We start from the raw sequence: 16,741 nt of genomic DNA on the forward strand, positions 1-16,741 counted from the left end.
AACTCAAATACAATAAGGCGAAATATGAGCCACCTCACGAGGAGTTATTCTGCGCGGAGGCCAGCAGGTGTCAGGCTAGCACCGGTGAAAGAAACCAATGGAGTAAAAGGCTACAGAACAGAAAGTGGCTTCACATTTTATTCATATGGACATGAGTGCATACAGAAACTGGTAAGTTGTGGGTAAATCAAGTCAGAAACTGGCATTTGTTTCTATTTCCCACAGTGTCTTCTCCATATAAAAAAAGACAGTCACGTGGACAAGAAAGGATTTTTTGGTTGTGTCTCACAGATGAATGTCACCATGGAAAACCCTGGCACAGAGAAAGTGATGGATTTGTGTCTAAAATGCACATGAGATTACAAAAAAAAGACTTCAGAGCTGGCGTGATGCGACACTCGGTGAAAGGAAAGTCTTTTATTGTTTGATGTGAAACCTGAAGGGCTGCTGAGTTAAGTGCTCGTAATAACAATAATAATGTGCTCTATTCAAACCATAAACATACTCGTAGTTCTGATGAGAGAATTTGGTCAAATTCATGACTTGTGCCCATTTAAAGTGCTTAACCACGTACAGTGTTACAAATCATCTAAACAATAAGTTAAATCGAGTACAGATAAATAACAAACATATGTAAAAATCCAACATATTCAAACAAGCAACAGAATCTAAACAATGAGATACATTTTGAACTTAATATCACAAATGTACATTGCACATCGTCACATGATATATATACTGTATGTATATAGTGTTGGGTTTTTTTCTTCTTCTCCTTCTTTTCAGAATAGCTAAATAGCAGACAGCTTTACTCGGGGACACTCCTCGGTTTGAGCTTTGCAGCTTCACGTCTACAATCCTGTGATTCCCAACATAAACTCTGTGTGTAAGCAAACCCTGATCTCTCTAATACAAGAGTTCAGTTTTATTCGTTTTCTTTTATTATTTTGAGGAGGCGTCAAATCCCTCTCCTCTGAGTCTCGAAGGGTTTGCTCAAGTCAGGTGCTAAAATCAGCAATGCATCTGTACAGCAGGTTGGTGCTCCTTGGTGGGAGGTGAGAGCTCTTGAGGCGGGCCTGTGTGTTCATATCTATGTATGTGCGTGTGTGTATATATGTGTTGCTTTTTTTTAATATTATTTTTTTTTAAATTTTTTTGGGCTGTGCTGGGGTCAGGTGCTGTGTTGTGCCAGGCACTAGGGAGGCAGCAGCGGGGGTTTGAAGGTGCAGGCTCCGGTGCACTGACGGGGGGTGAGCATCTTGCAGGAGAAATGGTGAAGGGCGTCGTGAGCTTCTGGGGAGGAACGAGTCCATCAGTGAGAACATGCAGCGGAATTGCAGACAATGCAACCTCACAAATTACCGATGACACAATGAAGTGTGAGTTGGATCTATGCCTCCTCTGATCTTGTAAAGAGTAACAATACTCACATATTCAACCCTTATTTTCTTTCTACTTGTTGTAAATGTTCCTCGTGTCCTAACGTGACTTCAGTGTAAGTGACAGGGGGAAAAAAATCCCTTTGCCCCCGCCTCCCAAGTCCTATTTACTCTTTGTTTCCACGAATTTGAACTTTCCCACCAAATGTTGTTCAAATTTGAAGAGAATTAATTAACATTTCTGTTAATTAAATGAAACAGTTGGTGGAGCTAACTCCCCGTTCACCGCCATTAAACCACTGCAGAAGAAGAGGGAGCAGCAAGGAGACATAATCAAAAAATCAACAGTAAAACCTCAAAACGTTGGACAACGATGTGAAAAGGAATAGAAAGAAGACAGGAAATAAAGGGCATTTTCCACTCATTTTTGGGGTTTGCTTGAATTTGGCCACATTCTCCTTATTGCTTTTTGCAAATTGGGCCATAATTTTTATTATCTTCACTGGGTGTTAAAGTCATATGACCTACAAATGCTCTTTCCATCTCACCTTTATTAATAAGCATTTTCCATTGCGTACAAATTTATGCAAAATGCATTTGCAGCTGGGTTGGGTTTTTTTTGTTCGCACTGATTAAGTATACAGACAATCAGGTGGATGGAAAGGTTGTAAAAACACAATGTTTCTGTGCTGAGCTGCGGTGGAGGACCAGTAACAAAAAGAGGGAAAATAAGCTGTAAATAAGTGCCAGTTTGGAAGATGGGCACTTTATTTGAGTGCTGCCTGCTGTGGCTTTTTGGTCACTTACACTGAAATCGCTTGAAGAGCCACCAGGAGGAACACTGCGGTGCTTTCAGTGTTTTAATGTGTGCATGTGAGCACTGCCTTGAGACTGTTTTGAAAATTGTAAACCTACCCCTTATTGCTTTTTGTTGTTGTTGGTAGTGGTAATTTAAATATTGTCTATTGATCACTGATCACAGGAGATGTTTAATAAAAAGTTCCACTTGCATATTTAGAATTGAAGGCAAAGATTACACGTATTCCTTCTTGGACCAGATAAAATTACCTTTTAGCTTCTGTTGTATTGCATAACGAGCCTTTCTCTCTTGGTCCAACTCGCTGCACAAAGTGTCTATCGAAAAAAAATGAAATGAATACAAAAAATAAATAAATAAAATAAGTAAAAATGTAAACTGCTGTTGGAGGATGTGAGGTGGAGGAGAGTAATGTATGTTGTTTGCCCCTGTGGTATTTAGAGTGACCCCTCTGTGTACTTGAACCCTGTATTTAAACTACTGTAACACTAAACCAATCCTTTAACGGGCGGCATTAGTTGCTGTCTACTGCATGTAACCGATACAGCACTACATAATGGTCTGTCTATTCAATTTTCCAGAGCATGATTTAGGAGAAAATAACCTTTGGTAACAAAACAATGCGGTTTCAATTTCACCTTTTGATATCTAATAATTTACTGAACTGCTGGACACACACAAAAAAAAGTATGAAATTTACAGGAAAAAGCCTGGACACAAATTGCCAATATTTCAATATGCAAGTGTCACTTTTCCTTTCTTTTTCTTTTTTCCTTTTTAGTTCAGTGCATAGTTTTTTCCCCCCAGATGGATTACAATGCTTTATGATATTTAAACGTTTATGTGGCTCCATTTTTCCCCCTCATAAACTTAAAGAGCATTGATCTACATCTGCTTTACAGTCAGAGTCTATGGAGGCGCACAATATATGTGTATATATAGAGAGAGAGAAGGAGAGAGAGACAAACCTCGAACAATCTGCAGCTGCTGGACCATTTCCTCTCTGTAGGACAGCTCACGCTTCATTTGATCCTGAAAATTATCTGAAGAGTACCGAAGGCCACATCAGATGGAAACTCTGACTTTGTGGGGATACATTTAAAGACACAATCCAGGATTCAAAGGAGAAAAAAAGAATAAAAACTCCCTCTCCTGCAAATAGTTTGGCTGTAAAGCACGGCCTGTTTTTAAAAATCCAGACAGATATGTAAAATGCGTGTCTCTCTCTCTCTGTCTGTGTCACTTTCACTCACAAAAACACGCTAGTGATGCTCCCACCTTTTAAATGCTGGAATTCTCTCTCCAACTTCTTCCTCAGCTCCACTTGTTCCACGAGCTGCTTCTGCAATTCTTCTGCACAAAAACAAAAAAACATCACCAATCACCACAAATCAGCAGCTTTTCCTAAAGAAATAGCACACACACACACACACACACACACACACACAAAATTCCACTTACAATGATATATTCTTGAATTTTCAGCACATAAAGATTTATGCGAGCCGCACTCTCAGGTGCGTTCACAGCCTCGATAACAACCATTTTCACTGTTTTCCTTTCTCGCTGCCACAGTAATTGCCATGCATTGCCTGGAGGTGGAGACGATAATAATGGAGTCCCAGGGTTTTTCCAAGCGTTGTAAAATAATTAGCTGCCGTGCCTCGGGGTTATGGCTCTGTTCGTTAAAATATTAATAGCCTCTAAACGATTTCCTCTTATAATAATAAGTCAAAACTCCTACATCTTGTGATTAAGTGGTTAACAACTATGGAAACACTTTAGGCCTAAAAAAATTTAAATAAATAAAAATGGAAATGCACATTTGGATTCTGGCACGCCATCTTTAACAGGCTGGGGGTATTTAGCTCTGTTTAAAATGAGGTGGAACTCAATATTTAATGTTCATTTAATAACAAATACTATATTTGAAAATGTTTGCGGTCTTGTTAGATTTAATACAATCTAAACTGCTTAAGCAAAGTCGTTAATATTTAAAATAACACAAATTTAGTCCTGATTAGATGCAGTGACCAGCACAGCTTTTAACACACCCTGTGTGTACTCAAATTTAAAAAAATGGAGTAACAATTACTGGCACTTTATATCACCTCCTTCTCAATTCTAATCCATATCTGGGCTTGAAAAGGGCCTCCTACCTTTAGCCATGTTCTGCAGGTCTCTTTCGTGCACGCTGATGTCGATGCGTAAAGCTCCATCGGCTGCGCACAAATAAAAAAAACTAACAATAAAAACCTGAATAACTGTAATACTGTAAAAATCTGCTGAATAAAAGCATGGAACCAGCCCGTAGTGGTCAGATGTGGCGATATTAAAAAGTAAAGACGATTTCTAAAACAGCAGATAACAGAATGATTAACGACCTTGTCTGTCCTTCTGCTCCTGGTAGGACGTTGCAGTGCGCTGGGTCTGTATTTCAGACACGTGGTGAACACCTAGAAGCGAACAAGCCACAAACATTTTCAGGTAAAGGACGAGGAGACGCTCCCGCTCGCATTAATAACCCGGATCGGTAATTACCGTTGGATCTGCGGGGGCTGCTCGATTGTTTGGACCCAAACGTGGAAGGCTCGTTCAGATGCACGTGGCCGTCCTTTTCATGAGCATACACCTGTAAAAGGAACAATCGTTTTAATAGAGGCACAGCAATTATTGGTCATTTGGTGCACGCAATTTAGGCTCTTTTATTTTTTTAAAGAAAATAAAAGGAGTGGCTTGATGTGAAGATGGTGAAAGAAGCGGGGTTATTAAAGTATTTTGATTTTAATTAATATTTCTGCAGATCTGTGCAAATTGGGATACATTGAAAACGGGGAAAAACTGTGTGTGTGTGTGTGTGTGTGTGTGTGTGTGTGTGTGTGTGTGTGTGTGTGTGTGTGTGTTATTATGTTGTATGTATTAAAAAATGTTGCTGTAACTGAATTTGGGAGAAAATCGTGGGCCTCGACACTTTGCTCAGGCAGTTTCACTGCAGGTGGTCTAAACACTCCCCACTAACCACTCTTACTACTAATATCTATAATAAATAATAAACACATATCTACATCTGGAATTTCCTTTCTCAAAGTCTGAATGAGGCTAATATGTTAATGCACTCTCTAATTCTCTAATCTTATTTTCTACAACTGTGACAATTCAACTCGCCCCAGGGGAATCATTAAAGTTTCATTTAATCTAATCTTACTTCATGAAGAGGGGAGCCATTACGCATCTGTCTGTCCTCATCCGATGACCCAGTGTGAGCGGAGTCCTCCGGTGATGCTGCGACCGCCCCGGGGCTTGAGGCTGCATCGGCCTGCTCCTGACTCTCCTCAGCACCCGAGCACACCCGCTCCGGTACAGGGGAGTCGCGGTGGTCTCCTCCCGGTGATATCCGGATCGGCTCCTCTTCGCCTTGTCCCCGGTTGGACTCCACGTCCACGTCCAGGTCGTCGTCGTCGTCCACCACGCTGTCTCTGTCCGGTGATATCGATCTGTAGCTGGAGCTCTCGCTGATAAAATCCGGGGACAGGTAGCCGGGACGTATCCCGTAGGAGTCCCGGTTGCCGTACAGTTTGGCAATGGTCTCTGCGTCTTTGACGACGGGTCTAAAGGCGGAGATGTAGCTGATTTTCCTCTGAGAGGTCTCGTCCCCGGACTTGTCCTCGTCATTCCGGGTGGAGGAGGACTGGGAGCTGGGGCAGCGCTCTCCGCCGTCCTGCTGGTGGTGAGGGTGGTGGTTGGTGTCTTTTGGTGTGTTTGCGCCCCTCTCGCTCTGGTCCGACAGGTCGAGTTCGGCCGGCCGGACGCTTAGCAGCTCCGGAGGAGGTTTGGGTGGGGAGCCCGGGTAGGGCGGCATCGGTAGGCCTCCAGCTGCAGGCCAAAACATGGGGAAGGCCGGGTAGATCGGATCCTTTGTGCCGGGCCAAAACACACCGGGGATGTTGTTTTTGTTCGCGTCAGGCACCCCGTCGCTCTTTTTCTGACACAGCCCATAACTAGGGAAGCCGTAGGGGTGATGAGGGAATAGAGGTGGGGGGATTTTCTGAAGCATGCCAAAGCTCTTGCTGGGCACCGGGATGACCGGGTAACTCCGTTCGCCCCTCGCCAGACTCAGGTTGTTGCTCCCCTGATCCTCGTCGCAGCGCAATGTTTTGTGGGGGATCTCCGGGGAGCTGCTTTGAACCAGGCTGGACGAGGCCTGTGATTTCATGGGCGAGGACATCCCCGAGCCGCTCATGGGCAGAGTCCTCTTTCTGCTCCCCCCGTTGAACATGGCCTTCACATCCTCCCACGCGTGGCAAATATCGTCATTGGATTTTTTTTCCGTCAGTTTCAAGTGGCGTCTCCACGAATTGAAGTTGGCCGCGTCCGGCTGCAGATACTTGGACTCTGGGGTGCGGTGGGAGTGGAAAATGAATTTATTGGGAGAGAAATACATGTTGCAAAAGCTGCACTTGATGCACTTCGCTCTGGAGCTGTTGTATCTCGCGGGTATAAAGCTGCCCCTGCAGCCCCACGCGCACTCGTGAGACACGTCAAATGCAAAATTTTCTGGTAGCTTTGGCGGGCTGTGCGCTCCCAGGAAGGACTTGCAGAGCCTCTCGGCCTCCCTTTTGGTGATCATGCCGCAGCGCCTGGAGGAAATGGGCATAGCCCCGGCCCGGCGCAGGAGTTCCAGCTGCACCGGCGTGCACTGCACACAGGTGATGCCCAGAGCCACCCGGCGGTTGTGTATCTCGTTGTAGCTGTAGTTTTTCAGCAAGGTGTTGGAAATCTGCGCCAGACACAGTCTCTCCTTGCCGTCTATGACAAGAGACACGATGGGCACCCCGTACAGGGATGTCTCACTCACTTGGTTCGGTTTGAGAGAGCCGGGGCTGGAAAAGCTCTGCTTTAAACTCGGGGAAGAGCTAGCGTCTCGTCCCGCGTCTCGAAGCTGTCCGGGCATCGACTCCATCCCTGGAAGCCTGTGAGTCAAAGAGAACACAAGACAGTGAACCGGAGGCCCGTGGGTTTGTTTACGCAAGCACAATACGTTTACTGTGTTCTGAATCTTCGCATGACTCAAGTCTGCGAGAAAAAACATGACAGAAAACGAATAAAAATACTTTAAAACGCCTAAATAATAACCATTTAAAAAGCAAATATTAAATATATATTATTTCCGTATTATTATAATCGACATTGACCAAAAATTATATATATAAAAGTAATTATTACAATTGTGTCATAATTAAAATGAAGCAATAGCAGAGGGCCTTTTAACGGTTTGAATAATAATAATAATAATAATAATAATAATAATAATAATAATAATAATAATAATACTTTTTAAGTGAAATGAATTAGACGTATTTATTATTTCAGCATGATTTCCGTGCTCTCTGCCTCCTCCCCTCTCCTGTCCTACAGGCTCCTGCGCGTTGGTGGATCTACTTCTACCGCTACTCTTTATCCTGAAATCGGCTCAGCCGTTAAGGGGGAACTACTTAAGGGTCACATAAGAATCTTATAGGTGGATAAGGACAGAAGGAAAATGCAGCCTGAGCTGCGTCAATGCGCTTAGCGGAGAGGAAAAGAACAACTATAAGCCGCTTTCCCGCGAGCTAATTACACAGGTCCAAGCGTGCGTCTTTGCATTGTTAATAAAAGACCAGGCCCATATATAATTAAAGCTTCTGCGCAGATTAGCCGCAGACGACTGCTCGAAATTAGGTTGAAGCGAGCCTATCTCACGTTCCCCTGCGCGTACTTAACTTTCTGCGTCTCTTGTGCCAAAACGCACGCAAACTCCTGCTTTTATTTTGTTACTATTTTGAAGTATTACGAAGCCACTGATACAGCCGAGTTACGGTCAAATCGCGAGAAATTAAATTAAATTAGCTGTTGTAAATTGTTGTTGTAATTTTAGGATGAATTTGGTGATAAGGAAAACAAAAACAGATACATACCTTTCTCTCCTGTAAAAGCAACACACCGTAGGGGAAGTCAGGCTGGGAAATCAATATTAAAAATAAATAAAATGAAAATAAACAGATAAAAATTGAGAGAGTCCAGAGAGGGAGAGATTATGGAGAAAAGAAGGCGCACTGGCAGTGAAAGCGCTGAGGAGGAGCCTTTATTTCAGTGCATTTCAGGGCAGGCAGCAGCACGCGGGACCTCCATCCTGTCGGAGCAAGGGGAGGTGACTGGCGTGTAGACAGGAAACACATGGCACCTCTCTCCCCCCCCCCCCCCCCTCTCTCTCTCTGTGTCTTGTCATGCTGGTGTGTAATGGCTCTCTCTCTCTGTATCTCTCTCTCTCTGAGTCTCACCCTCTCTCTCTCTCTGCAGCTCAAACATGATCAGAAACAAAAATATCAATTAGGCCCCTGCTGACCCCAGATGGAAAATCATTTTGGCCCTCAGACTCGTGATTATATATTTATTTATTTGCTATTATATATACATTAAGAAGGAGACATCGTGACATCATCGGAGATATCTGCACAAAGACACCAAAAATAAATGAAAAATATAACGCCGCAGTCGTGACCCTTTTCTGAACCCAGTCAAGGACCCTCTAGGGGGCCTCCACCCGGATCCCATAATGTTGTCGCCGCTGGTCTTAACAGATCAGGCTCGGTGTGTATTAATGATAAGCTCCGATCCAATCACGCAGATCTTGTATTATTTCCACCGAAGTTGGAGCTCACCGACAAACCGGAGTGGCACAGTGGAGGGCACCAGGAATGACTAAAGGCCCGGGCTCATCAAGTTACACGGCCATCTGTTCGGCTTCCACGCCGGCCACACAAATCAATCCCAGGCTTTGGCGATTAAAAAAAGAAGCGGAAAGGGGGGGGGGGGGGGTCAGAAAGGAGGAAATGATTTGAAAGACAGAAAGCAGTGAAAGACGCTTGGACCTGGAAGTGACTGTGTGAGTCTTTGCGTGTAATCTGGAGCGAGCTCATGATGATGATGATGACGCCTCAGGCTGTCACACACACACACACACACACCCACACACACACACACACACACACACACACACACACACACACGGATCCACAGAATACTTGATTTAGTCCTGTAATAACCGGATCGATGGATAATAGTGTCACTGAGATAATGGCATGCCGTTTTAGAGCAATATTTGGAAATCAAGTACATGATACAAAGTCAGATTTGCTTTCCTACATCATCACACTGATGATCAGCCACACTTTTGTCTCAGGACTACACCCTTTCGGAGGCTAAATTAAAGTAAAAAACAAAACACATCTCCTACATCCAGCACTGTGATGTCACATAAAGACGGCCTTTTCATTGCGCTTACCTTATCTCAATGCACCTTTAGTCCCAGTTTCACTCACACAGAGAGAGACATGCTGATGCACTATTTCTCATATTTATTGCTCTCACTAATCAGTTTCAGGACTCTATTATTTACACTGTCTAAAAAAACAGACGTTCATCTAAAAGTTCACTTGTGGAAGAAGAAACATTAACTTATAATCAACAATCAGAGAGGAGTCAGATTTGACTCGTTATGTTCGATACAAAATAAAAATAAAGAAAGAAAGAAATTCTCTGATGCTGTTTGAGGAACATTCGCAGAAAAAAGACAGAAAAGTCTCACAGCTCCTGCGTGACCTGTTCTCCAGATCAGCTCAGATGTTTCCTCTGAAAATGATGACGTGTTAAAAGACAGACTGAAGCCGGTGCTTTGGCTCATTTCACAGACAAACCAGCTGCAGAACATCCCCAGAGTGCCCCGCGCATGACAACTTTAATGGGCACTTATTGCGGGGTGGAGGATGAGCAAAGCCCGGCTCTGCCATCGCACCGACCGCTGCACAAACACGCACTGACAGCAGGCGGGAAGCGGAGCAGCCCGTGGCGAATAAAACCGGGACATGGTTCACACTCTCGAGCTGAGTGCCTGCGCGTGGAGAGTGTATGAAGTGTGGCTTGGAGTGCAGAGCGAGTGACGAGCGTGTATGAAGTATCATCAGCCCGCGTGCAGCCTGAGCTCCCCAGCTTTACCTCCCTGCAATATTGATGCTGAACCTGATCCTAAGCGCATCCTCTCCTCTTTCACCATCAAGAGCCCCCCCTCCACACACACACACACCACCGCCCCCACCCCCCCAGCAGCCCCCCCGCCAATAATTACAATTTTATACTGTAATTATTCCTCTCTTTTTAATTATTTAGACCGCCGACTTGAATGCAGCCATTGTCGCCGCGTATTCCGGGGGAAACGTGAGCTGACGTGGCTGGCTCAGCAGCGAGGGGGGTTTTTAATTAGACATTTCAGCGGTAATTTTAGGCGAGCTCTTACTGCTGGATGGCCTACAAATTAGCGGGCCTCACTGATATGCGCCCAATTGTTTAAACAAACCTTTAACCTGAAATATTAATGCGCCTCAGCTCACCACAGGTGAACTGCTGGGACTATTTGGCCTAAACACAACAGCGTTTTATTATTTATTTATTAATCGACTGATTGATTTATTGATTGTTCTGTCTAATCATCTTTTGGTTCTCACTTTGTACTCTTTACTTTTTTTCTTTTTCTTTTTGCTCATTTATAACCGGAACACTTGAGACTTTGGCGCAAAAGTCCAGGGGCACGAAACACCACGTGGGCAAATCCTGGTCCTCGGCTCTCTCCCTTTTCTCTTTACTGTCTTCTATCTTTCTCACTCTTATTATCTGCTCCAGTTTATTCAGAGTTTAAAGTGGTGACGAAGAATGTAACCTTTCCCACTCTGCACTGGGAGAATTTCCATCCTCTTTGTTTTGGCTCATTATAAAAAAAAAATGTATTTAGGCGCTTAAAAAGCGTCCCTCTGAGTTCTGTCGAGCACTTTGAAATAAAAAATAATTTACACAGACAAAAACCTCGCTTCATCATCCTCCTTTAAACTCTGTGCTGAAGAAATGTGACAGTGATTTCTATCATATTCAGCTGGGACACATTTTATGTCTGTTTTTTTTTTTTTCTTTTAAGCTCGATTAATTTTATTGATTTATTTATTAACAAGCTCCCATTTAATCGGCTGTTTTTTGTTGTTGTTGTTGTTGTTGTTGTTGTTGTTGTTTTTTACCACTTTTTGCAATGTCCAGTGCAAAAAAGCAAAAAAAAAGCAAATGAAATGTCTGAAGGCTCCTGTCAAAAACACCCACTGTGGGGAAACAAATGTGTCTAAAAAGAAAAAAGAAAAAAAAGTGCATTAGAAAAAACTGTAGTGTTCAAACACTGCGGGTTTTTTTCTGCCTTTGTGGGACTGAAGCTGAAGCATATTCATACTTTTATGCTTGAATCCTGTCACGTGATTGAAAGAGATAAATCAAGCCCACCTCAATCAGGACAGATTTAATAAGAGGCCAAATGTTTTATAATTAACAGTTGTATCAGCACCCTATAAAAGCGTGACCCCTATAAATCCCATTTTAGAGACCAATCAATCCTCCTCTCGGACTAAAGGGCCTATTGATCCCTCCCTGCTCGGCTCACTTAAACACTTTCTCCGCATCCTTTTTTTTTTTTTTTTTTTTTTTTGGTTTCCAGTGAAAAGAGCATTTCGATCGCACTTTTTTATTGGAGGAAAGAGTGCGGGGAAGCGATGCCTCGAAAATTAAACGGTGACATTTTAATTACAGGACATTGATAAAGGGATCTGGGTAATGGCTGTGTACATGGCGGCCACTCATTGTCCCGCCTGATGTGCTAATCAAGTCGGACTGCTCTGGGGAAAAAAGGTCACCGGCCGGTACAAAAGCGGAGAGGCAGCTCGGTGGGATTTTGGGAATATGAAGGTCCGCCAGTGGCAGAAATGAAGACGCATCTCCAAACAAAAGCGCGGTCAATATCCCGGAGAGAGGCCCGCCAGATGAGATCATGGAGCGTCCAAATATTAATCCCAGACATATTATCGCTATAGGTCACAGGAAGCAGCAGCCATAGATCATCTGATGCTACAATTTACATGTGACAGAAATCGTCTGTGACAGGCAGAGCTGCTGCAACACTGCTGGACTGGCTGATCACCGTCAGAGCTCCCTGCAGGCTGAAGACTGCGGAAATACAGTGATGTGACAGCACGTGTGTGTTAGAAGTTCATGTAACATCACAGTTTTAAATACTCCGGAGTTAATCGTTGCATTACCCATTAACACATACCTTTTTTCTTAAAAATCTTTTATGGCCACGACTACAATTGACATGGAAAAATATAATCCTTCAAAATTCTGAGGGTTTCCCCTTTATTTGTGACGAAATCCAGAAAAGACTGCTGCATCCTAGATGCATGAAGGAGCGTTTCCGCAGGTCCTTCCTCCCTGCAGCTGTCAGACTGTACAATCTGAACTGCTCCCAACAAACATAGATGTTTACATCAATGCTGTAACTGCAATAAGTTAGTTAATTAACCAATTCACACTACAACCTGGTTTGCCTCTTACCTGTAATTTTTTTTTTTAATTTAATAACTGTACAGTACTCTCTGTTTATAGTAACTATTGTCCTTAATGTAAATATGTAAGAAAATTGTGTATGTTTCTGTTCCGTGTCCTGTGTGCTGTTTGTTTGTATATTTGTCTTTTTGGCTGCTGTTACAACCAAATTTCCCCCTTGTGGGACAATTAAAGGATTATTCTATTCTATTCTATTCTAAAAATAAGTGTGTTTCTTTGTTGGAGTATTTGACCACTTAAAAACCGTTCAGGTTTAATCTGTCACATCAAGCCTGAGCTGCTGTGATTCAAATTTAAAGCTTGGGTAAAACAATTATTGCCGTTTAATATTGATTTAAATGTGGCTAAACCCATAAAGCACTGCATTCTGGCACAGCGGTAAAACTCAAAATAACTACCCGATTGAGAAAACAGGTTATATTAGACTAAGGCAGCTACTGAGAAAATATTTAGTGTACTGAAAACTGACTGTGAGGGAGATTCAGATGTAAATAAAAGAAGTAGCGCAGCTAGGCCTCGGTCATCTGGGTTGAGCCCATGCAGGTGCAAACAGTGGTTTGGGGCCCTTTGTGGGTTAGGGTGACAACGTTTTACCTCTCAGGACAGTATTTATGTGCTCATATCTGAAACAAAAAGTCAAGAGTTCACCAAAGTGTTGAACAGTTCACTGATGTTTCCACCAAATTTTACAGCATTTTAAGGAATAGCTGTGCTGGGAGAATAGTGTAGGAGTCATCAGAGTGTTTGCGATGTGTGCGTCTACACAGCCATCTTCTCTAGACTGTCCATCCAAATGTTGTTGCCTTCCCTCAGCCTAATCCCCAGACTTAATGAATGGCTCATTAACATGGCTTACAACTAACAAGGACACTCAGCTGGGATTCATGGTACTGCACTCGTGTCCTTTTGTGTAGGTATTTGCTTATGCAGAGTTAAGGATTATGGGTATGCAACTTACACAGGTGGGCTGGCATGCAGGTGTCCAGAGTAGAACATCTCTGACGCAGTAGATCACAGAAGCTTAAAGTTTCACTAGAGTCTGACCAGTATTCTCCGAGGAGTAGTGATTCTTGTGAATTGCAGAGGCACAGATGATTAGCCATGAGATAAGATTTTCAGTGCTTTGGCTGGATGAGGGTCCGATCATGAATGACGCCACGTGTAGGCTGGATGATGATGAGCCGAAAAAGTGAGCCTCGGGAGGAAAGAGAGCAACAAGTGAGTTCATGGTGAAGGGGAAAAGATCACAGAGAGTGGATGCAGTAGATGCTTTTCATTGTTGTTTAACGCTCAGTTTCACTTCAGCTCTATGTACGTTAGAGCTTCGACCTTCTTCTCAGTGTTTGAGTACCCAGAGGAAACTGACACAAGCACACGGAGAACATACAAATCCCACTCAGAAATACCAAGCTGGAGTTGGAACCATGAACCTTTTTGCTGGGTGGCAGGAAAACTTAACCACAGCACCACTGTACAAACCCACCACAATGTAAAATGGCAAACAGGTTAAAAATGACACCAGAACTTTAAAGTGCTCTGAAAGACTGACATTGGCAAGTGTTTTTCAGCCATTTCCATCAATCTCATTTCTTATTATTTAATTTCAAAGAGCATAAAAGCCAAGTGTCTGCTGATTTTCAACAGTGCTGTTGGATTACCATTTTAAAGCCTTGAGTTCGGGATTTTGGCAGTTGCTATTGTGGCCTTTTTGAAAACAGATGTCATGAGCAAGGATGTGATGGGAAACTGAGGGTGGAGCACACTTATGCTAGAGCCACAGTAGAGAAAACAGTGGTTGGAGTCCACAGCATGACCAAAGTTACTGCGATCAATGAACTTGCAATAAATTTGCCTTTGAAATGGTTTCTTTGAAAACGAGGACCAGGTCTGCAGTCCCTCACAGTCAGTTTCTGTCTTCAAAGCAGCTTTGTTGCATCAAGATGGTGAAAAATGGCAATAAGGCAGAATCAGTCAGCTATCACTTTGTGACTGAATGGGGTCAAGTTGGCATTTAGGGTATTTGTGATAAAGCTGCAACTAACTGAGATAAAATGTTGAAAATCACATTCTCCAAACACATAGAATATAGTCACAATAATTACTAACCTTCAGATATCCAGGCAAAATTTCATAGATGAGAAGCAGAATTTCAAAATGTACCCCTTAAATAGTCACGTAGTTGCTGTAGGAGGGGGATTTAACTGCAATGACATCGATGCTTGGCAACCTGGCTTTAGGAACACAACTAGTTGGCAACCAGTTGAGTGGATTCCCCCATTGCAGAGATGCATCACAGACTAGCTGCGCCCATCAGCGCAGATTGAATCAGATTAGTCGAAAATGCTGGTAATCTGTCTGTGATTATAAATGAGATCATTTACAAACCTTCACCAGTTTGTCTCAGAGTGATTGTAGTCAGTCTGAGTCGGACTGCAACTGTTTGGTGACAGGTTGCCTCCACCAGGCAATTCGCTCAAACACCTTGGGATTGAAAGGGTTGCCTAAAAGTTGAGGGTGTCACACAGTCGACCTTTAGGGAACCAGTTGATCTTCCAAACTACTTACAATTGGTCTCCAACAACAAAATAATTTACTGGAATCACTGGGCAACCTTACCAGTCTTACTAGCTGCCCTGAAGCTGAAGCTATTTATTTATGACTGAGCTATTTTACAGTGGGGGAAATCTCAGATAGTTAAGCACAACATGCTTTATCTTCTGTATCACTCTAAATAAGTCCATAGTTTCTAGAACTTGACATCATGTTGTGTTTAACAGGACTTGAAACTAACGACTGAGGCCATGACTTCATCAGGAAAGCATTTACTGAGGTATCAAATTAAGAAAGAAGTTGGTTATTTTTTTCATTGACTTTTATACAATTTGACTGCTTTAGGCAAACAAAAGATTTGCCCCCTGCTGGACATAAGACAGATTGCAGGTTCAAGGCACTTGCACACTGGCTTCACCTTTCAGCTACTTCCATCATTTATAAAATCTATATCGGCTGTTTGATTCTGACCTTTTGTTTGAAAAACACGTTCCACTTATGTTCACTCATCGTTCAACTTAAACAGATCATTGTAATGTGTTACACTTACTATAATTACAAATTCGATTGAGTCCAAAATGCATTTCATGCCTCTAGCAGAGCCTTGACTTGATACCAGAGGACAAGGCCACATCTCCATTAGTCACTGGTTTTTATTTTGGCCACATTAATTCTGATTTTGACTAATTGAATTCAATTGTCCGTGTGAGCTGTGAGAGGAGGTCAAACCCTTTCCCGGAATGCATTTATTTAAAAATGCCATTTATTAATGAAACATGCATGCCTTCTCATCTTTTGCTTCAAGAATCTTTGTTCTATTTTCTAGTACACAGTATTGAGTATTAGTAGCATTTAGTCAGTATAGTTGTTATTTTAAATTTCTTATCACTGGGCTTATAAAATTCATCACGGTAAAGTGTTTTCTTTTTTTTTATTGCTGCATATTTAGAGTTTATTAACTACATTATAAGGAACTTTGAAGTCTCTTCATTGGCACCATGCGTCCCATATTTTAGGACATCTCTCATTGATCTTATAGCAATGTGTCCAAGGTTGTTTTTTCTAAAGATACCATTGTAGGTATAGTATCTCTCACCTCCTGAGGATCGGGTAACCTCAATCAGAAAATCATTGTGCTGAGGAAAGATTTCATTAAATGACCAAATAAAGCTGGGAAAGAATTTCTGCATAATCAGATCATGCCAAATTATAGACGGGTTTTTAAAATTCTCACTGTCCTTTTCCTTTCTGGGACTTCTTTCAAAGAGCTGTTATACATTCAATACAACACAGCGCTGACTGACAGCGTGCTGCTTAGACCTATGTCAGGATATGCTTTCATAGCTCTGCTGCATTACACACAGCTGCATAATTCTTAAATTAAGCTGCCTGCCAATAGTTGTAGACTGCTTTGAAACAGAAACTTTTATGAAAAGCATCGTACAAGGTCTCTGACCGAGGAGCAAAGTATGACTTAGATTAAGTGCCACAACAGAGCTGTGAAGGCCACAGCTCTGTATGGATGCCG

At 42.7% G+C, this 16,741-nt stretch overlaps 1 protein-coding gene across 5 annotated transcripts; it reads right to left on the reverse strand.

The window, feature by feature from the left end:
• Positions 1–225: 225 nt before the first annotated feature.
• Positions 226–8,576, reverse strand: skor1a (SKI family transcriptional corepressor 1a). Of its 5 annotated transcripts, none has more exons than XM_085164921.1 (9): positions 8,151–8,576; positions 5,402–7,166; positions 4,738–4,828; positions 4,581–4,652; positions 4,356–4,418; positions 3,475–3,549; positions 3,165–3,239; positions 2,448–2,513; positions 226–1,293 (listed from the first exon to the last, which is right to left on the reverse strand). In XM_085164921.1, the coding sequence occupies exons 2-9, from the start codon at positions 7,154–7,156 to the stop codon at positions 1,196–1,198; spliced, it is 2,295 nt and encodes a 764-aa protein (XP_085021047.1). In that variant the 5' UTR covers positions 7,157–7,166; positions 8,151–8,576; the 3' UTR covers positions 226–1,195. The 5 variants fall into 5 exon arrangements, with proteins under 5 accessions (XP_085021047.1, XP_085021057.1, XP_085021021.1 ...); XM_085164931.1 differs by lacking the exon at positions 8,151–8,576 and adding an exon at positions 7,528–8,140; XM_085164895.1 differs by lacking the exon at positions 8,151–8,576 and having other exon boundaries at positions 5,402–7,484.
• Between the last annotated feature and the right edge of the window lie 8,165 nt (positions 8,577–16,741).

This window comes from Neolamprologus multifasciatus, chromosome 1, assembly GCF_963576455.1.
Source record: "Neolamprologus multifasciatus chromosome 1, fNeoMul1.2, whole genome shotgun sequence".
NCBI classification, from domain to species: Eukaryota; Metazoa; Chordata; class Actinopteri; order Cichliformes; family Cichlidae; genus Neolamprologus; species Neolamprologus multifasciatus.